The 25,798-nt window shown below is 42.0% G+C and overlaps 2 protein-coding genes across 6 annotated transcripts in view; one reads left to right on the top strand and one right to left on the bottom strand.

The window, feature by feature from the left end:
* Positions 1-3,113, bottom strand: part of Tdp1 (tyrosyl-DNA phosphodiesterase 1) — an 82,548-nt gene extending 79,435 nt beyond the window's left edge. Inside the window, exon 1 of one of the 5 annotated variants that reach the window (XM_076921426.1) lies at positions 2,979-3,113. The gene's annotated coding sequence lies outside the window, so the exon portion shown is untranslated. Of the gene's footprint in view, positions 1-2,647; positions 2,955-2,978 lie in introns of those variants that run through there. The other 4 variants (XM_076921424.1, XM_076921427.1, XM_076921428.1 and 1 more) reach the window with 4 other exon arrangements.
* Positions 3,114-4,033: 920 nt separating this feature from the next.
* The window catches only part of Efcab11 (EF-hand calcium binding domain 11), a 163,443-nt gene continuing 141,678 nt past the window's right edge, over positions 4,034-25,798 (top strand). The window contains exons 1-3 of the mRNA XM_076921430.1: positions 4,034-4,210; positions 4,663-4,758; positions 9,046-9,103. Of these exons, the coding sequence (XP_076777545.1) occupies positions 4,136-4,210; positions 4,663-4,758; positions 9,046-9,103 (229 nt within the window). The 5' untranslated portion in view covers positions 4,034-4,135. The remainder of the gene's footprint in view (positions 4,211-4,662; positions 4,759-9,045; positions 9,104-25,798) is intronic.

Genomic DNA, 25,798 nt, shown 5'->3' on the forward strand with positions numbered 1-25,798 from the left:
ACACACAAACCCAAGAAACATACACAAACACACAATAAAACAAAAACCAACCAACCAACCAAAAAAACAAACAAACAAACCACCACCACCACCACCACTACCACCAAAACCCTTCCAGCCTGAGAAAGAAGCTGTTTGTAGATTCCTGATTTTTTCCTAGGCAGAAACCTGCTTTGTAGTCCACATTTGCTTGGCACACCTATTCCTCGGGCTCTACCTTCTGTAGTGCTGAGATTATAGTATGTGCCACAAATCGGGTTTTCCCTCCTCCCAGCATATGAAATACTTCACAGTTGTGTGTCATTCTTTCTTACACAGACACTATGCTGATCGTTATCATTCAGATGCTGGCTGCTGCCAGGAGCACAGTCTACAGAATCCTAAAAGATGCACATCATCCCTTTCCCAGGTGAATACAAGGACCATGGCCTGTTTCCATAAACCACCATGCCGGAACTGTGAAAGGTGTGAGCAAACTCTCTGGTAACTCTAAACTCTTCAGACAATTTCTCCAGTTTTTAGCGTTATTTACATTTTCTAGAACCACACTGGGGTTTGGGGGGCATCCCCACCAGTAATGTTGAACGAGTTGGTAAAATAAACAGAAACAAAGCTTTGCAAAAGACATTTCTCAGGAAACAAAGCCCCTTGTTTGGTCCAGGCTTTACACACACTTTAAGTGTAGAGATTGCTGACATTCAAAGATGCGCTGGAGGGCTGTTTACCATGGAGAGAAATAGCTAATGAAATTGTGCCTTGTCATTCTGTCCACGAGGTTACCAACCTCACTAAGAAAACAAGGTCCTTCTCCTGTTGAGGAGGAACTGCTGTGATGTACATGTCAAGATCATGTAGGAGATGGCTTCTAATTTGGATCCGGTCAGCATCGTTTTTCACTGCTCCCTCAAACAGGACCAGGTCCCCAGCTTGGAACCAAGGCCCAGCCTGACAGACTTCCCATGACTTTCTTTCCACAGTTTATTTTCTATCTCACCAGGCAGTGCCTAGCATAGCAGAAGACCAAAGTCTCAGCAGCAGTAAGGGGCATCAAAAGAATGAGAATACAGGTGTACCCCCTCTACCCACCAAAGTCCCAGGTCAGATTCAAAGCAGCAGTGATTTATAGTGCAAGTAACTGGGGCCTGCCACTGACTGACCGCATATGACAGCACCCCTCTCCCATTCCAATTCGGTCTCTACTTAAATCAAGGAGACAGCTGTAGTGTAAAATATGTTTTACGTTTTGCTTCTGAACCACAGTGGGCCCCAGACTCTTCCACAAGCACCTGTAAGACTTGTTTTCCTGTCAGCAGAATGCAGCTTACGGCTCCATTATAGCTACAGTAGCAAAATAAAGTCGACTTTGTAAAAGTATTTACATAGGAGTGGATTCAAATAAATATTAAGAAAATAACAGCATATGTGTACAGAGAATAAATAAAAACTAAGTAGGCAGGCAAGGCAATGAAATTTGGCAGTGTTGGATACTGCACCAAGATGGGGAAGAAAAAACAAACACACAAAAAAAAACAAAAAACAAAAAACAAAAAAAACAAACCCCCTTATGGAATCCTTTCACCAGACAGCAACTCAAAGTGTCATCAGAAATTTCATTAAGGGCTTTAAAAATGTCCACGAAGGGCTAGAGCTTGACCAGTGGATAAGAGGGTTTGCCATGAGTTCCAAAGCCCAGCATAATTTCTATGCCTGTAACCCCAACATTGTGATAGTGAAGCAGGTCCCAAGAGCTCAGTGGTCAGACACCCTTAAAGAAAACTGCGGCCATCTTCAGGTTCTGTGAGATCCTGACTGACTACAACAGGGTAGAGAGCAATGGAAGAAGACGCTCCACAATTGCCTGTATACACACACACACACACACACACACACACACAGTTGATGCAAAAAAGCACACCATTTAGAACTTTGCTTTCACTATCTGCTGGCTGGCTGAGCAGACCCTGTAGAGAGTATTCCTTCTACACAGACACTACTCAAACCTTTAAGACCCAGGCACCAGATTCCTCCAAGTTGTTCTTTCTGAGCCCGGAAGTAAGCAGAATTGAGAACTCAGAGTAGAGTTAACAAGTTTAATTTCAGGGTGAAAGGCACAAATTAACACATTAAAAAGCCTAAAAGTCCAGATGGCTACAGATGCTCTCATTACATTGTACCCTTTCTTTGGAATCATTTGTGGAGTAGCATGTGAGACCTGGGAGGAAAAGGAATCAGCGAGCTAAAAGACAGGTGAGCAACATTCCAGACAGATGGAATCCAACCTGCTCAAGGCCAGGAGATGCTAGCTAGGTTCTAACTGTAACACAGTATTGGTCCAGAAAGAAGAGGTGGGGGCAGTAAGGCAAAACTGTTAAAAGCTGAATTTTATTCTAAAAACAATGGGACTCCCAGTGAGTGTTTTAGTAAGAGTGCCTCGATTCCGTCTAATCTTTTAAAATGATTATATACAATACAACTCTGTGCACACGTGGCGATAAGGACGCTTCTGCAGGAGCTGGGTGCTGAAGAAGATGGTCAAGGAGCAGTGGGTAATTTGGGGGTACAGTAAGCACATCGTAAAACTGCCAACTTTCCCCGGGCGCTCAGTTCTGCCCAGACATAATCCCAAGAGTGTACACATTCATTTCACCTTCAAGACAACCCTATTTCACGGCGGTGTTCCTAATGTGGAAACTGAGGGCAGAGAGGTTCAGAGCCTGGCCCACGGAGGAAGCGAAGGCCAGCGGCTCTGTAGCGCGTCCCAAGGGCCAGGACCGCGGGGTCCGGGGCTCAGCGGAGGGCACCCTGCCCAAGGACTCCAGCCTCGCCGCTCTCCTCGGGGTCGCCACCGAGACCTGATGGCCTTCCACTTCCACATCAGATCGCGGCGGCCAACGCGCCGCCATCAGGAGGGCGGGTTCAGAGTCACCGCCGCCGCCAGAGACCGCCCCGAGCCGGAGCCCGCAGCCGCAAACACCTACCTGACCCGCCAGTCCGCCGCTGCCGAGACCACGCCCCCGCGGCGCGGCCGCGCATGCGCACAGCTCAAACTCGCAGGCGCCGCCGCCTTGCCAGGCCTTCCTCTTCCGGAAGCCCCCGCTGGGTCCTAAAGACCGCCTCATTTTGCCTGAGACTAACAGGGCTCTGTAAGAAGACAGAAACAGAAAGCTGTGGCTAGCTTCTCTCTTAGATAATTTGTAAACAACACCTCCATTCTAGGCAGCTTCAGGCACTCAGGGCTAAGACAAAGGCATGCTTTGGGAGATAGGGAAGCTGAAGAAAAAGGCGGCTGCTTCAGACTTTAAAATCGATTTCTAGATAAAAAGTTAAACGAGTCCCCATACTCACAACCTCCTTTGAAGGTTTCTCCTTTGAAACGGGCATGTTCTTGTCAATCTCACCGATTTGCCATTAGAGTAGAGGGCTGTGATTATCGGAAAACCAAGCTCTAGTCCATATTCCTCATCTTCTATAAAGATGTCTGGTATGGAATTCTTGTGCTATTCTTTAAGTCAGCCTCACCTCAGGCATCGCTTTCAGGGAGTTGAATAATTTTGTGTGAACCCTCAAAACGGGTCATTTCGTTTAATTGTGCTAGACACAATGGTACGTGCCAGAGTTACCAAGAGGGCGAAAATAAACATAGCAGCTGCTCTGAGAAGGCCGTTCAATGGCTTGCTGATTTAAAAAATAAATCTTGGGAGTTCAGTCAATTTTTGTGTTTGCGTGCTTTCTTCACATTCTTCGTGTGTCTCCTACCAAATCTAGCAAAGACACGGATCAAAATAATCAAAGAGTTTATTGTAAGTTTGGTAGAGAGCCTGAAAGCAATCAAAACGTGCTAAGAAAACACAGAGATACCGGATCTCCCTCACCAGCTCTCAAGGAGTCAAGAAAATCGAGAAGGGGCGGAACCAAGATCTGGGGGCGGGCTTTGAAAGCCCCTCCCCGTTGTTAAACAACGCTTTTAACCAATGACAGTACGAAGTCAACGCCAGTGGCTCAGAGGCTGGCCAATGGGAGGAGACGTTGGAGTTGCGCGGCGAAGTTGAGTCCCAGCGGTGGTGGGCGTGGCCGCGGTGGCTGTTGTGAGTTCTGGCTGTGCCGAGAGAGCTACCGGCTTGGTCTCGGTGTCGGGATGTTTCTGTCAGAGGCAGGCGCCAGGCCCCGAACTGGTGAAGTCAGCGCCTCAGAACGGAAGAAATGGGTGGAAGTAGGTGTGGGAGCGCGACCTGAGTTTGGACTTAAACGTGACCAGGGCCACTTCTGTCACCCCTCTATGTCTCCCTCAACCAGGTTCTAGTTAGCCCTGAAAAAAACTGTTCTTAAAACCGACGCATAGCTGCAGGACTCTGATCGCTTCCCTGTCCACCACACTGTCCACGGATAATCACCTCTATTCTTATTCCCTAGCATCTGCGCTTTTGCGTGCAGTTTATTCCAGTGATTTAGAGGAATGGATTTGTCAGCCCCTTAAACTGTCAAGTTCCTTAAACTTTGGGGAGAGCAGGCGGTGGGAAATCTTTAACTCAATGATTATATTGCTTGAGAATTAAAACTAGAGTAATGAAACCGCATTTTGAAAGCTCCACACCCAGGTTGAGTTTAAGATGTCTGTGTTTCTGGTTTCTGGCTTACTAACTGTGTATGTTTAATATTCCTTAGGTATTCAAAGCATGCGATGAAGACAACAAAGGCTACCTAAGCCGAGAGGACTTTAAGGTTGCGATTGTAATGCTGTTTGGGTACAAACCCTCCAAGGTTAGAACGTTTTCTCTGTTCCCCTCTTCTGCTTTTCTCTTCCCCTTTTCCACTTCTCTCTTTGTTCCTCTTCTCCCTTCTTTGGATGGGGCGGATAATGCTGTAAGTTAATCCTAAGAAAATTGGCCAGGAGTACTTTCTGATATCTGTAGAGCAAGTCTCTGATTTATGAGCCTAAAATGTCTCTAACGCTGAATTCCTCGCAAACCCCTCCTCCCTTTAAAGGCCCAAACAGGTGCAAATTAGATATCTATGCTAGTAGAGCCAACAAAACATGTCCACAAGTGACCTAAAATTTATAAGAAATATGGGATGGTAGACAGGGGAAGGCTGGGAGGGGAAGGTGATGTTGTACTAGGAAGAATTCACCTACTAGCAGATGTGTATTGTAAAATTTCTGCGTGTTTTTGTTTAATTGGTAAAAGTAATATGTTCATACAGTCCACAAAATCCCTTCTCCTTCCACTAGACTAGGGTCCGACTTACTGGGGGTTAACCGGTTTCTTCTGTATTGTTCTACGTTCAGGGATAGGCATAATCTTCTACTGAAATTCCACACTGTTTTATCTTGACATGCATTCCCCACTTAGCAGCAAACCCAAAGCACACATTACCACCTTATATTATAGCTGTATAATATTCTCTTTAACCAGTCTACCCTTTGTTGTTGTTTGAATTAAGCTGTAAGCATTGTCTTGGTGAGCATCATTTTACATCTACAGACACCCATAGATCATGTCTTTGTGGAATACATATGAGAGAGAGAGAGTGTGTGTGAATAAATCATGGGTATTTAATTGCTGTGTTTGGGAGCATTTGATAGACCAGGAATTCAAGGTCAATTTGGACTACATGACGAGACAACATTTTAGAACAATGACAAAATATCAAAATTTCTAGAAATATAATTGCTAAGTCTCAGGATGTACACATTTGAATTTTTATTATCTTTCCTTTTTTCCCCTTTATTGAAAGAAATAGGTAGGTAGATAGCTGATAGAGGGATGGATTCATTCATAGATAGATAGGTAGATAGATAGATAGATAGATAGATAGATAGATAGATAGATAGATAGATAAAGATAGGCAGGCCGGGAGATGTGGCCCAAGGAGTTTCCTTAGGGTGCTTTCCAAGAAGGTGGGCACCTTACAGAGCACCTCTGCCTTCCCTGGCAGGGTTTTTGACAGGCCAAGTCTTGTATAGGTAATCACAGCTGTTGTGAATTCAATGGTGCAGAAAGCACATCATATCCAGAAATCAGCACTGCGTATCACTGCCCCCACTTCCTCTGGTTCTCACACTCTTTCCACCCTGCTCCTTCCACACGTTTCTGGAGCCTGTGGAGGGTGTACTTGAAACACTGTGGCTGTTAGTTTCCAGAAAGGGCTGCATAGCTCCTCAGTAATCAGACCACAGTGGAACCCCAGTGAACCTTCTATTTTAGTTTGATAGTTTCCTATTTACCCGTCTCTGCGCTGTTCTGCTCGACTGTTAGAAGCAGCCTAGAGACGGAGCCATTCTTGTTTAGCTACCAAACTGGAACTAATCAGAGTCAAGACACTGTCCAAATACAAAAGAGGAAACTACAACCATCAAGCAGAAGGAGCACTCAAGTCTTCCTAGAATGCCCCCCAAACCCCTTTCCCCAGAACTGACAGTCAGGACTCTCCTGCTCCTCATGAGTTGGGGTAGCCAGGGACTCACTCTGTGATGTCCCCTTTCTGTGCCCTTCAGTATGCTTGAATGCACAACTCCACCGTAAATATAATCTGCCTTCCCCCTATAGGGTTTGCAGACAGCCTTGGGTGGATTCAGAGTGGTTGGAGATTTTTAGCTCCTGAGAGGCCAGTTATGAGATCAGAGTGCTAGCCTGGACTGGCTCTGAAATTGCAGCTGCTCTGTTAACCTGCAATCATTTCTCCTGGAGTTCCAAGGCAGGTGACCTGTGAAGGCTGAATGTTTTAAAGCTTCATATTTAACCTGGGCTCATCTGGAAAGATACCTCTTTTTATTCCCCTTGAGTCTACTTATTTTAACCTTAGGCCATGTAAAGAATTTAATGACAGGGACAGTGGTGTGGTAATGTACATACCCTTGATGAAGCTTGACAGCTTTTACTTTACATATTGGGTTGAGGGTTTACGGACTTTTTACTAAATCTTTTAAAGAACTTAGTTATTTATGTGTATTGGCATATATGGGGGAGTTCGTGGCCATGGGAGGACAACTTATGGAAGTCTGTTCTTTTCTTTGACTTTGTGAGTCTCAGGGGTAACTCAGGTTACCAGGCATGATAGAAAGTGCTTTTACCTGCTGAGACATCGCACTGGCCCTCACATTTTATTTTTTTTTATTTTTTATTTTATTTTATTTTATTTTATTTTTGGTTTTTCGAGACAGGGTTTCTCCACATTTTTTAGGCTAGTGACATATTTAACTGGTTGTAGGTCACTAAACAATCAAGCACAAACATAGTAAGTCACCTCTTCACTTGCCAGGCATTTACCAGAGAAGAATTTTTTATCAGAGAGGAAATGTTCAATGTATACCTTCTCATATTTTAAATTTTAGACTAGGTTCAGTGCTAGAGTTTAATTTTTAATACAATTTTTGAATATATAAAATACTGATTGGAAGTCAGCAAACTAAATGAGACATATAAAAAATTCCTATCATAGAATGTCTTTTGAAGAATTAAATATGAATTGTTACTTTGAGCAACCATAACACTACAATATCATCTCATAAAAGACTTATATAACTCACTTATACATTGATGTTTGCACAATGAAATTTATTGAATCTGTTTAATAAAAGGAGTATCTGCCAGCTGCTGGAGATGTCAAGGTGAACACATACAGTCTCTGCTTTGGAACAATTTCATTTTGTATAGCGCTTAGCAAACTGATAGACATCAAGAAAGAGATGATCTTTTAACCAATAGGAAGGAGGGGAGCAAGATGGGTGGGCAGCTATGGCAGCTGTCATTTGTACTAAAGAAGCTCCATGTATATTCTATGAAGCATCTAGGAGCCCTTTGTGACCGTAAGACAAGCTTATGCCCTGGTGTTTTCCTGGATGCACTGGCAGCAAAGAGTGGTCACATCACCTAGGAGGAGAGAATCCAGGTGGAAGTGGGTTCAGAGAAGTCAGTTTTGAGACGGGGGTAGGTGGACAAAGTGAGTTTGAAGTGGTAACTGGTATTCCCTGGACATGTGATTATTAGATACTGTATGGAGTTCTGAGGGTCTACCTCTTAAATACAGGAACCTCATTGGGGTAGAGAGGTGGTGGGGGTGCTGGAGGTAGATTTGGGGCTCAGTTTATAAGGGGTAGCTCAAATTGGAAGACCAAGTGCCATTCCATAGGAAGCTTCTGCAAGGCTGTGAACACTAGTCCAGGGAAAGAGCTTGGGGGAAGCCTGCATTTAAAGATGGGTGGGAATTCATGAAAGAGATGGACTAGGCTCCCAGGGGAAGGGACACAGGGGAGGTGCAGGGACTCAAAATTATGGAAGATTCAAGACTGGCACCAGAAAAAAAAAATGTCAGTTACCATCAGTTACCCCTATCACCAATGGGAGGGAAGAGCCTCTGTGTTAATATTTACTGAAAGCAGGTCTCAGAGCTTTACAAGTGGTGTGTTCTCACTACAAGGTTTTGTGTTGTTTAGGCAAAAACAAGCAATGCTCTAGAAGAGACCAAACTGTTAACAGTGGTATCTAACATTTATATAAATTTAACAAGTTATATACATCCTGTTTCTGCACTCATCATGTGTTACTGTTTTATTATAATACCTTCTTTTATTAATAGGCCATCACTGCATAGCCCATGCTGGCTCCATTGTCTCCCTTCCTGCCTGAGACTCACAAGTGCCAACATTACAGGTGTAATTCCACCCGGAATAGACCCTCCACACCTGGCTTGGGTTACCTTTAGCATCAGGAATATTGAAAAATAAAGCTATTGTAACTACTTGTTTATTAATGAAATAGAAAGATTTTAGGTTACAATCTATATAAGACTGCCGAAGTGATTTCATATATTTAAGCTATTGGTCAGTGGAATGAAATTTTGGGGACCATTATTGCAGATCTGTATTTGTTGTGGGTGTTAAAGAACAAGAAAAATGACCAGCATAAGGACAAGTGAAGTTACTGTCTACTAGGTTCAATAAAATTGACTGCCCATAAAACACGTCTTCCCTTATGCCAGGAATTCAGAACTTGTACTTTGAAACGTCTGATAAAGTTTCATGTCCTCTTAATCTTTCCTCTTTTCTAGATAGAAGCAGATGCTGTGATGTCTTCAGTAAATCTCAACACTTCTGGTAATACAAAAGGTAATATTTTTTAGTAGATGGTCAAGAAGCTAAAATTAAGAACAATGTGATTAAAACATGTAGTTGCATCTCATTATTTTTAAAAAAGCTTTAAATGGAAAAGAAAATTTGCTAATATACAAAGTAATGGGTTTCCTTATAATATTTTCATACATGTTTGTCTTTATTCATCATGGTCCCCTGACCCTCCCCCACTACTCGTTCCCTTCCTCATTTCTTGTCACCCCAGCCTGCTTTCTAGTCACATGAGTTTTTTTAACTTTCTCTTCTTTCTTCCGGTCTTCCTCACTGTCTTAGTCAGGGTTTCTATTCCTGCACAAAACATCATGACCAAGAAGCAAGTTGGGGAGAAAAGGGTTAATTCAGCTTACACTTCTGCATTGCTGTTCATCACCAAAGGAAGTCAGGACTGGAACTCAAGCAGGTCAGGAAGCAGGAGCTGATGCAGAGGCCATGGAGGGATGTTACTTACTGGCTTGCTTCCCCTAGCTTGCTCAGCTTGCTTTCTTATAGAACCCAGGACTACCAGCCCAGGGATGGCACCACCCACAATGGGCCTGCCCACCCTTGATCACTAATTGAGAAAATGCCTTACAGCTGGATCTCATGGCGGCATTTCCTCAAGGGAGGCTCCTTTCTCTGTGATAACTCCAGCTGTGTCAAGTTGACACACAGAACCTGCCAATACACCCACTTAAGATCTCTTCATCCCCTCTCAGTTCCCCTTTCAGTTTCATAACCGATACGTGAATTAAAATCTGAGTTCCATATTTGAGAATGTTATTCTGAGTTGGGCGTATTTCACATAACATGTGGTTCTGTCCATTTCCTACAAATGCCATGACTTCATTTGAATGGCTGAATAAAATTCCACTGTGTTTTAAATTTTCTTGACACATTTGTCTTTTGATAGACATCTATACTGGCTCCATTTCTGAAGTATTGTTAACAGCGCCAGCGCAGCAGTAAACATGGATGTACAAGGCTCTCTGGAAGGACCCAGGAACACTTAGCTCAGCCACATGGTAATTTTAGCTTCAGGTTTAAAAAAAAACAAAAAAACAAAACAAAAAAAAAACCCTCTGCTTCTTTCTATGGTGGCTGCATCAGTTTGCATTCTCACCAGCAATAACCCAGGGTTCCTCTTTCCCATTGTGGTGTTTGTTAATTTTTCTTTTTTCTTATTGGTGTACATTTGTTATACATTATGCTGGGTTTCATGGAGATAATTTCTTTCAAGTGAATCATGTACTTTGACCATATTTACTGTCTTTCCATTCCTTTCCTATAGTCCAACTTTTGTGCTCCCCCTATTAATCTCCTTCTTACTCTCATTTTTTTCTTTTATGATGTACGCACGTGTGTGTGTGTGTGTGTGTGTGTGTGTGTGTGTGTGTGTTGGGGGTTATATTTCTATAAAAAATTCTAAGACCTTCAAATAAGAGAAAATTAGTCTTTTTATGCCTGGCTTATTTCATTTAATGTAATGGTCTCTAGTTGCACTCATTTTATTTTTCAAATAACAACATAATTTTATTCTCTTTATGGCAGAATAAAAAGTATTGTGTATTTATTCCACATTTTCTTTACCCATTCTTTGCTTGATGGACACAGGACAGTGGCATACCTTTGTGATTGTAGGGGTTCGAAAAATATTACATGTAGTATATATATAATACATGTATTATATATAAAAGGAGTTATTAGAATGACGTACAGGCTATGGTCCAGCTAATCCAACAATGTCTGGCTATGAATAGAAAGTCTAAGAATCCAGAAGTTGCTCAGTCCATGATGCTGGGTGTCTCAGTAGTCTTCAGTAGCTGTTAGAACCACAATGACGTAGGCGCTAATGGCAGTGAGAGAGAGGACTTGCTAACAAGGCAAGGGCAAACAAGCAAAGAGCAAAAGCTTCCTGTCCTGTCCTTATATAAGCTTCCAGCAGAAGGTGTACCTCAGATTAACAGTGTGTGTGTTCCCACTTTATGATCTGGATTAGAAGTGGATCTTCTTCTAATTAAGCAGAGATCCCTCACAAGTGTGACCTCCATTTTTTGGATTACAGTTAACTCCAGATGTAGTCAAGTTGACAACCAAGAATAGCCATCACATGAAGGTATTTCTATGGTATGTTAGTGCACAGTTCTTTAGAAATATACCCAAAAGGGATATAGTCTCATTCTCTATTCTTATTTAGTATGGCCGTTTAAGCATTAGAGGAATAACACAAGAAGAACTAAAGGGGATACAAGAAAGAAACAACCCAAATTATGCTAATCTGTAGGTGACGAGACCCGAAAGCAGTGGTTTTCAGCATGTGGGTCTTAACACCTTTGACAAGCTTCTATCTCCAAGAATATTTACATTATAATTCATAATAGTAGCAGAATTACATTCATAAAGTAGCAACAAAAATAATTTTATAGTTGGGGGTTGTCACACATAAGAAACTGTATTAGAGGGTTGACGCATTAGGAAGGTTGAGAACCACTGCCCTAAAGACTCCATCAGAAAACTCTTAAAAATGACAAGCAAAGTAGCAGGGTATTAAATAAAAAGACAAGAATCAGTAGCTTTTCTCTATATAAATAATGAACATACTTATAAAGAAATCAGGACATCAACCCCATTCATAATAGATTCAAAACAAACAAACAAACGCAAACAAAAAAACAAAATCCAACCGAACACCCAGGGATAAACTAACCAAGAAAACAAAGACTTTTACAGTATAAATTTGAAAACAGCGAAGAAATTGAAGATGAAGATGAAGGGTAGAGGCATCTCACTCGTGGATAGGCAGAATCAGTATCATGAAAATGGGTGTACCAGCAAAGACAATCTACAGGTTTATTGCGAACCCATCAAAATACCTCCATTGGATTGGAGGTACAGGGCTCAGTAGATAAGACTTTGAGGTGTTCAGGGCGTCAGATGTGACCTGGGTGCTGTCCCAAGAGTAGGATACTATCTTCAGAAGCAACCACAATTGATGGATAGGCCCAGTATATAATTACAGTAATAGTCAACTTTAAAAAGTCACTCCTTAAACATCAACTGGGAGTGAAGGATCTCGGACCGGGCTGTATGTACTAAGATATACTAAGGTATACTGTGTATACTTAAGCAAGCAGGAACAGATATAATGACTGGACAGAACTTTTTATGTTGACTTGGTTCAGAAGCAGAAGCACTGAGGAACAGGTTGGGAAATAAGTTACTTGTTAATAGCATTTAATAATTCTTAAAGCTAAAGGATTAATAATTAAGTAGTAAAATGATATTTGGAAGGGGGAATGAGAGAATAAAATATAAATAGACAGGAAGTTTTAATGTTTGGGTGTGATGGTTTGTATATGCTTGTCCCAGGGAGTGGTACCACTAGAAGGCATAGCCCTGTTGGAGTAGGTGTGTCACCGTGGGTGTGGGCTCTAAGACCCTCATTGTAGCTGCCTGGAAGCCAGTCTTCTGCTAGCAGCCTTTACATGAAGATGTAGAAATCTCAGCTCCTGTACCATCCCTGCCTGGATGCTGCCAAGTTTCTGCCTTAATGATAATGAACTGAAGCTCTTAACTTGTAAGCCAGCCCCAATTAAATGATGGCCTTTATAAGAGTTGCCTTGGTCATGGTGTCTGTTCACAGCAGTAAAACTCTAAGACAATGGGTTATGGGTGGGAGAGGGTTAATATGTGGGTTAGACGCATGATAAATAGTAAAGGAAATATAGAATAGATACAGAAAAAAACCCCAGATATTCAGAAAATTCATAGGACAAGCCATTGAAGTTACATTCAGACAAGTTATAAGCCAAAACTATCATATAAGTATGATAGTTGTAATTATCAATTCTATATACTCTAGAACCAACTAAGAAAAGATTCTCAGTGAAGGATTGCCTAAGTTAGATTGGCACGTGGGCATGCCTGTGGGCGGGGCAATGTTGATTGTATTAATGTGAGAAGAACTGGCTCACTGTGTGGCACCATTCCTGAGTTTGGGAATCCTGGCCTGTCTAAGGCAAGGGAGTGAGCTAAGCACAGTGCACTCACTGGCATTCATTCATTCTCTCTCTACTCTTCACTATGGCTGCTTCAAGTCCTTGCCTTGCCTTTCCCCCTAATGATAGACCATGGCCTGTATTTGTAAGCTGAATAAAACCCCCTTCCCTTGAAGTTCTTTCTGTCAGGATTTTTTTTTTTTTTTTTATCAAAGCAACAGAAAGGAAACTCAAATAAGTGAAGTAGAAAAGTACCAAAAAAACTAAAAGTAAGAGAAATGAACTGCAGTTGGAGATGCTGTCAACTCAGTAACTTCCCACTTGGATAGATGTGCTTTCTGGTCCTCCCTCAAGGGGTTTCGTGGTCATCTCTGCTGATGTCGGTTACTCTCAGCTTACATTATTGTGTCATTCCTGCTGTGCGGACTCATGTTCCCATAGTCTGGGCCTAACACTTTCCACTGCCAGCAACCGATTTCATCATGTGCGGTGTTTCCATGTGGAATTCTGTGTAAAGGATGTGGAAAAAGAGTGTGGAAGGCCAGGCTAGTTGGATTTAACTTTGTATTAGGTATATCTTCCTGGCTGCCAGATTTACTCACACCTGCTGGGCCAAGTGTTCAGTATGCTCCTGTGTTCTCCAACACTGACTGAGGCAACTGTGGAGAGGTTCCCTTCTCAGGCTGACTTCTCCATGGTATCTCCTACTGCAGGTTGCATAGAAGCACTTTCTCATACACAGCAGTGGTCCATTTTAGTTGCCAGCTTGACACAATCAAGAATCACCTGGAAAGAGTCTCAGTGATTATGGCACCTGTGGGCATGTCTATGAGGTGTTTTTCTTAATTGGGTTATTGGATATGGGAAGACCCACCCTCAATATGAACAGCACCATTATGGGCTGGACTCTGGACTGTATGAGGAGAGAAAGCAAGCTGAGCACTGAGCAGACACGCATTCCCTTCTTTCTGTTCTTGTCTGTGGGCGACATGTGACAAGTTGTTGTAAGTCTGCCATGGCAGCAGTGACCTGGAATATTGAGCTAAAATAAACTTTTCTCCCTCAGATCTTTTGTCATCAGGGTGTTTTATCATAACAACATAGCTTAAACTAAGACATCCACTGTCTTATCAAGAAGTTCTTTTCCTTTTGATTTAGTTAATTTACAAGCATGATGAGTTTATAATAGGAAATTTTAAACCATTCAAAAACATGAAGACAAAAGTGTCACTTGTAATTTACATTTATAGAATGATTCCATTTTTAATTTTTCATGTGTGTGTGTGGGGGGGATTTGAACCATTTGCTTGTCTTGTTACTGTGATAAAATACCTCACAAAAGCAACTTTAGGAGGAAAGGGTTTGTTTTGAGTCCTGTTTCCTGGGTACAGTCTTTCATAGCAGAAAGTCACAGTGGAAGGAGTTTGAGGTGGCTGGTGACATCTCCTCCATAGCCAGGAAGGAGAGACCAATGAATACATATTCAGCTTCCTCTCTCCTTCATTCAGCCCCAGCCCCTGCCAGAGGAATGGTCCCACCCACATGTAGCCCGTCTAGATGCTCCTTCACACACATGGTGAGTTTCCATGGTGATTCTAAATCCCTTTGAACGAACAATCCAGATTAACTGTCACAGTCCAGGTCTTACTGTGTAGCCCACAGCAGCCTCAAATTTTGATTTCCTGTTTCAGCTTTCTACATGCTGGGAACACAGGCATGCCCCACCATGGCTCTGATGCTGTTGCCTGTCCTGTGCAGGAGGATTCAGAGTAATGCTGAAATAAGAGGAAAGGGAATAATTGACTGAGACTGGGGGAAGTAGAGAATTCACTTTTTAGGATGTTAAATTTCAGAAGTCTTAATCCATGTCAGATTAGTTGCGTGTTTGCACATGGAACTCAGGACAGCTCTGGGGTGAAGAAATGAAATTGGGACTATAAGCAGGTAGATGATTTTTAAAATCATGTGTGGGATGAAACTGTGTGGACAGAGATAGGCAGACTAAGAACTTAATGGCAGGATGAGGATGAGGAAAGGGTAAAGGAGACTTAGGAATGACAGAGGGAAAATCATGGACGTTGGTTGAAAAGCAAGAGGAAGTGGTAGTTTATGAAGAGCGTGGTGCCTTTTTAGCTGCAGTTGGCCACCTGGAAGTATGTGTGACCCTAGCAAGGAGAATTAGTGTGTGGTGATGTCACCAGCCAGGCTAGAGCAGGTTGGAGATGATGGTGTGATCAAATGTGACCATGGGAGTAGTTGGTAAGTCTGGCGTGGCTGTGGTCAGGAGACGTTTCCTTTGTTGTTTTTTTAAAAGGTGGAAGAACATGTTTCTGTGATTAGCAAAATGGCCTAATGAAGAAGGAGATGAGTTATGGAGGAAGAGAGAGAGAGAGAGAGAGAGAGAGAGAGAGAGAGAGAGAGAGAGAGAGAAGGGGAGGAGGGGAGAGGAAGGGAGGGGAGGGGAGGTTTTGGGGTCACTTAAGTTACTGTCATATCATCTGCAAATAGTGATTTTTGACTTCTTTCTTTGCTATTTGTATCCCTTTGCTATTTGTATCCCTTTGACTTCCTTTTGTGGTCTAATTGCTCTGGCTAGGATTTCCAGTACTATATTGAGTAGGTAGGGTGAGAGTGGGCAGCCTTGTCTAGTCCCTGATTTTAGTGGGATTGCTTCAAGTTTCTCTCCATTTAGTTTGATGTTGGCTACTGGCTTGCTGTATATTGCTTTTGCTTTTTACTATGTTTAGGTATGGGCCTTGAATTCCTGATCTTTCCAAGACTTTTACCATGAAAGGGATGTTGAATTTTGTCAAATGCTTTTTCAGCATCTAGTGAGATGATCATGTGGTTTTTTTTTCTTTGAGTTTGTTTATATAGTGGATTACATTGATGGATTTCCGTATAGTGAACCATCCCTGTATTCTTGGGATAAAGCCTACTTGATCATGATGGATGGTTGTTTTAATATGTTCTTGGATTCAGTTTGCAATAATTTTATTATTTTTGCATCAGTATTCATAAGGGAGATTGGTCTGAAGTTTTCTTTCCTTGTTGTGTCTTTTTGTGGTTTAAATATAAGCGTAATTGTGGCTTCATAGAATGAATTGGGTAGTGTTCCTTCTGTTTCCATTTTGTGGAATAATTTGAAGAGAATTAGTATTAGGTCTTCCTTGAAGGTCTGATAGAATTCTGCACTAAAACCATCTGATCCTGGGCTTTTGTTTGGTGGAGAGACTTTTAATGACTGCTGCTATTTCTTTAGGGGATTATAGGACTATTTAGATGGTTTATCACTCTTGATTTAACTTTGATACCTGGTATCTGTCTAGAAAATTGTCCATTTCATCCAGATTTTCCAGTTTTCTTTTTTTATGATCGAGATCATCCTGGAAGAAACTATGCCTTTCTTTGGGAAATAATAATAATTTAAAACTTACAAAAGCTACAAAATAAAAACAGTAAGAAAAAAGCTTTATACCCTTTATCCAAATTCATTTATTGTTAATGTCTTCCAGTTTGCCATATTGTCTGTCTCTCTATACTGTATTTTTCCCAGTACATTGTTTTTTTTTAAATCTAATTTACCATCTATATTCTATTTTGACCAATTAATGAATAATGTCCATAATAGCTTCTTTCCTTTATTACTGCAAGAATTAGTTTTTTGCTGTTATATTTCTATAATCTGGAGTGTTTCCGTAACCTTTTGATACTGTTGATAATTTTGGTGAGTATAGAGTTCTCACTTTTTGTTTTATTTTTCAAAGAACAGTCTACTTTAAATATAAAGGCACACTGGTCAGTGGTGACACACACCTTTAATCCCAGCACTTAGAAAGCACAGGCAAGTTTGAGGCCAGCCTGGTCCATAGAGTGGGTTCCAGTACACCCAGGGACACACAGAGAAACCCTGTCTCAGTTAAGAAGGTGAAAAAATATATAGTACTACTATAGATCAAAAGATAACCATAAATTAATCAGAAAATAAAGTACAGTAAGCTGACTTGAGAAGAAGGAATATTTCAGGATAAGTGTGATGGTTTGTATATGCTTGGCCTAGGAGGTGGCACCATTAGGAGGTGTGACCTTGTTGGAGTAGGTGTGTCACTGTGGGTGTGGGCTTTAATACCCTGGTCCTAGCTGCCAGGAAGCTAGTCTTCTCCAAGAGGCCTTCAGATGAAGCTGTAGAACTCTCAGCTTCTCCTGCACCATACCTGCTTGGATGCTTTCAAGCTGCCACATGAAGGAAAATACCACACAAACTTAGTTCAGAATCAATGCTAAATCAATCGCTGGACACAACAACTAGAATCTTGTAAGCCATATTAAATCTAAATCTTCTGGTGGCAGTTCATGGTGGATTCACCATCTAAACTGGGAGACACTAGTAACTACATCTTGGCCTCTCACTGCCCCCATCCAAAAGCCCCTATCTCTCTCCTGTTTCCTCTCTTCCTCTGCCCAACCAGAAAGTCCCACCTACTCACCTAGTGATTGGTTCCTTTATTCATTTGGGGGAGGTTCACAATAAGTCACCTGAGTACATGACTCACTCCTCCTGAGAAAGCAGAATTAGCATCAAACTACAAGCAACACCAGGGCTATCCACAACACAGTTATTTACTCATATATATATATATTTTATCGTATGTACCATGTGTGCGCAGGTGCTCACAAAGAACAGAAGAGGGCACCGAATTCTCTGGAACTAAAGTTATAGGTTTGGGTGAACTGCCTAGTGTGGGTGACGGGGACCAAAGTGCTTTTAACAACTGAACTAACTGTCCAGCCCATTTTATGTTTTGATAAACAAACTTTGATATTCTGCATGAAGTATGGCTTTTAGAACAATAATTTCAGAAGAATGGGTGTTTTACAGAATTCCTACCTTAATATAGCTTCTCTAGGCTTTTAATTTCCTGTTGGAAATTTTCACACTTTCAAAATATTGTTTCTTTGATGTTTAATTAATTGTAATGTCTTGGTGAAACCTTTCCTACATTCTTCCCCTTAGGATTTCTGTGTTTTTATTCCACTGTACAAGGAGTTCTGTCTTTTAGCATGAGGCCTTGGTGCTTCCTTAGTGTTGATTGGGTTTCTCTGTCCTGAGAGTCCCCTGATAATCAGTGGACTATTCCACCAGGACAAGTCTCTTCCCTAATGTATTATTTTTATATAGTATTTCTCTGTCCTGTGACCCTTCTGGTATGATAAGTATGACTGTGGCCAAAAGCACTTCAACAGTCATTATTTGCATAGGTCTCATTCTTATGGATATTTTCTGATTTTGAATTAAGGATCTGACCTCATGAGGAATTTTAGCTGGTGTTGGTCTCTACTTTTTTCCCCCTCATTTAAGCTAGAGTCTCATGCAGCTTAAGTTGGTCTGAAGCTGTCTAAGAAGCTGAAGATGTCTCCACTTTCCCAGTCTTGGGACTTCAGGTATGGGCTATCATACCTGGCTTAATGTAGAACTGAGATTTGAACTTAGGGCCTCTTGAATGCTTGAAACATTCTACCAGTTGACCTATTTAGCACCCCACACTAAAAAATTTTTTTCTTTAACTGGAGAGATTAACTGAGAGATTACCTTGCCTTTCTTTAGTTCTCTGAGGTATACAGAGAGGTTTGGATTCTGAAAGAAAGATTTCCTAAGTCTTTGCCTGTGGAGGGAGCTCTTTGACATAAATGTTGATGTCCAGGGTAACTTTCTCTACACTCAGTATGTTCTTAGGCCTCCTCCTAGTAAATGCTCTGTCACATTTAATAAGATATAACCATGAAAAGGCATTTCCAGATGAGTTAAATTCATAGGGTTTCACCCAGTGTCAAAGGTGCCATGTGTATTGAAGGATAAACCGCAGCAGAAGGCTTCCTGTCCTCCCTCCGTCCAGAGATGTTTCCTGTGTGTATGAGTGCTCTGCTGTAACATCAGGGCCGCTTTGCAGGACGCCATCTGCGATGTCTGAGAAAGGTTTGACTTGTGCCTGAAGATAGCTTATGACCATGAGCTCCCCGTTCTTGATGGCTTTCTAGTGGTTGAATGCTGCCTTCACTCAGAGGGAGCTCGTGTCATCTTCAGTAGTCATAGAGCTTCCTTTGGATGGTGTTACTGTGCAGGCACAGGCGCAAGTATTTCACACTCAGTGCATTGGCGTGGCTTCTCCTATGCATGAGTCTGTGCGTAGTGGAGACTGCCCTATTCTGGCTCCTTTTCTCAGATTCATTATGGCCAAAGGGTTGCCTCACCTGGAGTTTTTCAGAACTGAAAACAGACTCAGGGCTAACTTTGATAATGTGCTTGGGGACTTACTCCAAGGGTCACTTCCTTGCATTTAATATCAAAGAATGATGCTCAGAGCCGTCTCTCAACCAGATCATTAGGATGCTTCTTTCCGTAACGTAATTTTAAAGTATCTCAAAGGTCACTAAGTAAATTGGACGTCTGAGAAATTCAGGTGGATATCCGAGGGAGGATTAGTTTGCAAGGTTGAGATCAAATGTAGGTGCTTGTTCCGAATGACCTGTGCAGACCTACTGCCGTCTCTAAATTTCTAGTATCTTCCTTCTCCCGGTTTGAGATCAATATCAAATTGTCTTTCTTAGAGCAACTCTTTCTTCAGGATTAAGGGAATAAATTTATATAACCAGGGCACCAGCTCTCTTCATCTGGCTTCAGTTTGTGTTTACCTGACTAGTGAAACGCGAGGCCACAAACATCTAAGAGAAACAGTGAAGTAGCTATTCCACAAGAAATTACCATTGAATTCCACTGCGGACATGAATTTCTTCTAATAGAACTGCCAATCCTAAACCAATTTCACACCATCGGCTCCTTTTCTTCTCAATAGATCATAAGGGTCTATTACCACATGGCATTTTTCTTGAAGGAAATGGATTATATACAGATTAAATGTCTTCAAATTTGTTGTCTCTCTCCATAATGTGTTTTTCACATATTTCTTTTACAAGTGTGAGTCTTTTGTCTGCATGTATGGTGTGCCTGTGGGTGGTAGTGAGCCACCATGTGGGTAATGAGAACTGATCCTGGGTCCTCTGCAGGGACAGCAAGGGCTGTTAACCACTGAACCATCTCCAGTCTCTCTCCACATGGTTTTGACACCGAAGGAGTTAAGTGTTGGTCTTAGCTTCCTGGAATGTACCAATCTTGGTAATCCATTTCCCAAAGTTCTTCTGGGTGTTTGTGTTTGAGAATTCTCTTTCTTCTACCCATCGTTTGTCATTGTCGTCGTCGTTGTTGTTGTTGTTGTTGGCCTTTTGCTTCTCTCTCTCTTTTTTAAAGACAGAGTCTCATGCTAGCCCAGGATAGCACTTTCAAACTTTCTACATAGTTAAGGATGACCCTGAACTTAGGCTTTTCCTGCCTGTACCTCCCAAGTATTGGCATTACAGACCTGTATCACCATTCCTGACCTCATAGCTCTTTTTCAAGACAGGGTCATGTCAGGTGTTTCTGCAGGGTTCTTTGGCTGTAGAGCTTCCTAGATGAGGTCTAGACACACACCCTGGGTTTGCCTTGACTCAGCTGCAACTAAGTAAGGGCAAAGTTCTAAAGATTTGCTTCACTTCTGGTTTGGGACAGTACCTGGATGCCCAGGTCATATTTTCCAAGGGCTTGTTCAAAGTCCTCTTAGAAGATGGATCATGCCTGTTAGAAGTTCCTTGTGAAAATTAAGAAAAATTCAAAGTTGAACCAAAGCTATTAAAAGTAGGTATAGGATAGCTGGGAGAAAAGTTCATACTGGGGGAATTTAGGGGTTAGGGATTCTCACATGAGTAGCAGAAAGGTAGTACTGACAATTTTACTTTTGACACCCAATAAGCAAGTGGGTATAAGTGATAACCATCTAGAGTAGCCAAGACAAAGGGCATGAAGAACACAAAGTCAGGCCATGTAATTAAGTGTCAGATCTCCAGTGAGACTGATGCCAGTATACAGGCTTCCTCACTCAGAGGACTTCATTCACAGCTTCTCCGAATACATTGGTAAAACAAACTGGCAAGTAGAAGAGACCTAGAAACACCTGCCTGTCCCCTATTTTAAGACGGGGAGACTGATACAGAAGAGAAGAGAACATACCCTGGCATTTGTATAACTCTTTATAAGAGATGCTTGCATGTGCAACATCATTTATTACTTTATAGACAATGATTACAGATGACATTTCTTGAACAGTTATATGCAGATCTGTGCTGAGCACTATGTAGTAGTTATATAATCAACTTCATGATCTTATCAGAGCTCCCCCTTTGAAAAGTGAAAAATAAGAAGCTTAGAGAAGTTAAGTCATTTACCCAGAATGCCACAGCTGGCTAGTAAGGAGCAGACGGAAGCCATCTGCTCTGTGACCTAGCTCTTATGGCCATTGATTTTCATTAGTGCCATGGATCGTGTTTATGATTACAACAGGGCTGAGGCTGGTATTCACTGCCCTAAGGAACATGCGTTGCAATCAGGAATGGTGTCAGTTTACAAATGGCAAATGAACAGGTTCTATCTCAGTAGTCACTTGTTTCAGAGTTTGTTCTGAATCTTAGCATCCAGAGCAAATAGAGAAAAGAGTGGAATGGTCAGTGCTCATACAGTAAAAACGGGCCAGTCCCAGGCCTGGGATAGTTCTTCCATGTTGTCTTATAGGGGAGAGGTCAATGAATGGTTATCCAAGTCCCTAGACCACTGAGTACACACAGTGGTGAGTTTCATGGCTGTTCCTTCAAGTTTCTTCAGTGTAGGTCCATGTTTAATAGCAGGACATGTCAGCATAACTCTATGAAAGTCGAAGACCGTATGCTCTGAATATAGGACTCCCAGATGATCTATTCCATTGCAGGATAAACCATACAAATTGCATAAGTAGCAGCATATAAATTTTATGGTGCTCTTGCTTATTATATGCTAAGTACACTATAGATAAGAACGGAGCGAGCATGTTCCTCTGAGTTCTCCTTCACACAGTTATCTCCATTTTTATCTCAATTCTTTTTATAGAATATGGTCCAGGGCTAAGGGTGTGGAGGCATGGGAAGGACACAGAATTTTGCTTTTGTTTGATGACTAGATGGAGACTTTTTTGTTTCCTTATATCACAGCCTCTTTAAAAATAACTTTAAAAAAAAAGTTCATACTTATTCAAGAAAAGGCTTTCCTGGAAGTTAATTTTAACCTTCAGATTTGAATGATGGGAAAATCAAAGGGATTGATTCATTGTCATGGTAATTATGGGCTGTTTGACTCAGTCATGCAATCCAATGTAAGTTCAATTGAAAAATAATTTGTAGATGATTAGGTTAATGGTCAGTTGACTTGTGCGCCTTGTCTATTACTGTCTTGTCTGATTTGCTAGCTGAGTAAATACAATATTTTCCTAAATTTAAATTTCCATATGCTAGTCTTTTAGGTCCTGTCCTTGTGTGGATCTTGAGCCGTAGGCTCCTACATGAGAACAAAGGTCAAGGTGTGACTGGAGTGAAGTCTTTCTCTTTTTTTTCTTTTTCTTTTTCTTTTTTTTTTTTTCTGAGACAGGGTTTCTCTGTGTAGTCCTGGCTATCCTGGAACTTACTCTGTAGACCAGGCTGGCCTTGAACTCAGAAATCTGCCTGCCTCTGCCTCCCAAGTGCTGGGATTAAAGGCGTGCGCCACCACCGCCCAGCGAGTGAAGTCTTTCTCATTCCACTTAGCTTTTTGGTTCTTTCTATCAGCAGGAAGCTGCATAGGGACTCAAGCTGCTATATCTTGAAATCATAATCTGAAGACCAGTTGCATTGCCCACATATATACAGCCATAAGTTTATTTCATTCTCCGTTTAGAGAGTGGCATATATGCTTCATTGTAGGGACAGAAGGGAATTAGGAGACAGAGTGTGACCTAAGGAAATTTTTGTCCACAAACACATTTCACTAGGGAAGTTACAGGAAAGGTGTATTACCACTTCTCTTGTGGCTGGATGTTGTGCTAATATGTAGACAAGAACTCTTGAGAGGACAGGGGGCTCCCTTCCAGGAAGCTGACATTGATGGTGGGTAAGATTTGGGTAAGGGGTGGAGCCAAGAAAAGAATGCAATAAATGAATGCAGAGAGTTGCCGGGGGCTCTCCTCCAGCTCTGTGGATCCCTTCACTCTGCTGGGCATAATTCCACGTAGACTCAGACTTGCCCTCCATACACTCCACTCCCCTAAAAGCCCAAGATATATCATCATGGCTTTGCTGAGGTGCCCATCACTGCCACTCCAAGGCTGGCTGTGGAGAAGGCAGGTTAAGCTGTCTGCTCTAAGGCCTTCTTGGGCACACTCTTAGAGACTCTCCCCCCTTGGCATTTCCTCTCAGATCTCTGTTCCTCTCCTTGTAGCAAGGCTGTCCCAACACACACTCTCCTCTTAGATCTGGATACCCGAATCTTTCATGCCTCAAGCTATTAAGAAAGTATCCTCAAACCACAGTTCCTTGGAGTCCTGCTCCCTCCCGCACCATAGAGAGTATAGTACGTGATTGGAAATAGCCCGTCCATCCTCATTCACTGATCTCACAGAGCTGAGAGCCAAAGGGCAGTTAAGGGCCAGTGTGAGAGGGTGGAGGCTTTAACTGAGTAAGGTGGGACTTGGCACTGTGGACCCCAAGACCTTTGATGCATTATGATGAGGAAATGTGCGCAGTGGAAAGGTAATGAATGGCTCCTGTCTGTGTTCCTAGGGTACGGTGTCTATTCTGAAGTAACCTGTTTTTACCTCGTTTCCCTCCCAGGGATAGAGAAAAGCTCCATTTCTTCTCATCATATAGATCCCATTCTCGTCATTCCACTTCTCTGCAGGCAGGTGGAAAGACACATCAGTCCTCTGCAAGCCCCTGGGCTCTGGACAGACAGCATATTGATGTTACCTGTCACTTTTCCTTTCTGGCCTTACAGTGCTTTTATACAAACAAATTATACACCCCAATCATGGCTTCCAAAACTCAGAGTCTGAATTTTATATCTCAAACTAGAAAAGGCTTTCATTATCCCATTTTTTAAAAAGGCCACTTCATCCTTTCAAGCCCTTGGTTTTAGGCATTTCAGTCCTTGGGAACATTAATGTATGGTACAGTGAACACGAACCTTGCTTTCTTTGCTAAACCTAGGGCCAGCCTTACAGTCAAGTAACCTGGCATCTTTATTGTTTTCTCCTTCACTCTCCCTGGGTTTATTGCAGTTTCTAATTTGAGCTCCCTATGATAGCCAGACACCAGACTGCTTCATTTTCAAGAGGATTTCTCTGTGTGCATTGACCCTGAAGCTTGGAACTGTGAACCACAAAAAGATATACATAATGGAACTTTCAAAGAAAAAAATTTTGATAGTTTTATTCGATTTTTTTGAATACATTCACCCCTGTGGTGAAAGCTGATTACCCTCCTAGGAAACAGCTTTTCACAAAGTAGGGGGGAAAAAATCACCTTTTCAGTCTCTTTCTATACGGCATATCTGTATCACACATATTAAGCATTTTTGGAAGTAAAAATAAATACGTATCTTCATCATAGAACATGAAAAGTATTTATTTTGAGGATAGATAACAAAACGGAGGGACATATTTTCCAGTTGTGTAGAAAATGCCCAGACTTACAGTATCAGGAAGGATTTGTAAAAGTATCGGAGTCTATGATGGTCTGGATCCTAAATGCTCTTCTTCAAAGACTGTGTATTGACAGCTGGGTTGACAATCTGTGACACTCCTGAGTGGTGGTAGTGGTGGTGCTTTAGGAGGTAGGGCCCAGTCCAAGGAAATGAGTCGTTTCCTTGAAGGGGACATTGGGGCACTTGTCTCTCCTTCTTATATATCTGACACTGTCAAAGGTACAGTTTCTCCCATCATGCACTGCAGCTGTGGGACTAGGACTCAGGGATCACTGACTGAGCTCTGTAAAACCAGAGGCAAAAAGCAGCCTGTGTTTCTTTTGGATTATTTGTCTTTTGTTTGTCACCAAGGCCGGAAGCTGACAGTTGCTAAGCTGTGAGCCTCAGGCTGGCATCCTGTGAGGCCATTCCCAGTGACACTGCTGAACAGGGGACTGTGGGTACTGGCTTGTTATTTAAAAAGTTTACAAAACATCAGTAAAGACCATGTACACTGGCAGATTGTCTACACCTCTGTAGACCTGTTAGTGAACACAACTAAACATCCAGACCCTGTAATACGTGGTGCCACTGGTGGTGTGGCCCTGGTTTGTAACTCCAGTGGTGTGTATGTAGGTAACTGTGGAACAGTGTACACAGAGAACTCAACATTGTGTTTGAATTTAGAACTTCCTAGAACACACTCTTTAGCTCCCAGGTCGGGGCACGGATAATGCACTGCATATGAGATCTGACATAAACGGAATTATTGAGAGTCTGTGAATTGGTAATTTTCGGTTTGACTATTGTGACAGCAGGTGGAGCTAGAAGTAAGAATTCTATTTCTAGGCCATTTAAAAGGCAGCAAAATCTGCAAATCTTACATCAGTGTATTTGTTGCAAAGCTTTAGAATAGTAAATTATTAAGTATTAGCTTTGGAGAGCAATTGTGATATTGCAGAAGGAAAGCTGTGCTAAATGCAAATACAGTCTCCAGGAGAGAGGCTTGCGTTTGGATGTGGGTGGCCCTGGTAGGCAACCTAAGGGCGTGCTGTGGACCATGTGTTTACATGGTCTAATGTGTAC

Source organism: Arvicanthis niloticus, chromosome 23, assembly GCF_011762505.2.
Source record: "Arvicanthis niloticus isolate mArvNil1 chromosome 23, mArvNil1.pat.X, whole genome shotgun sequence".
Classification (NCBI taxonomy): Eukaryota; Metazoa; Chordata; class Mammalia; order Rodentia; family Muridae; genus Arvicanthis; species Arvicanthis niloticus.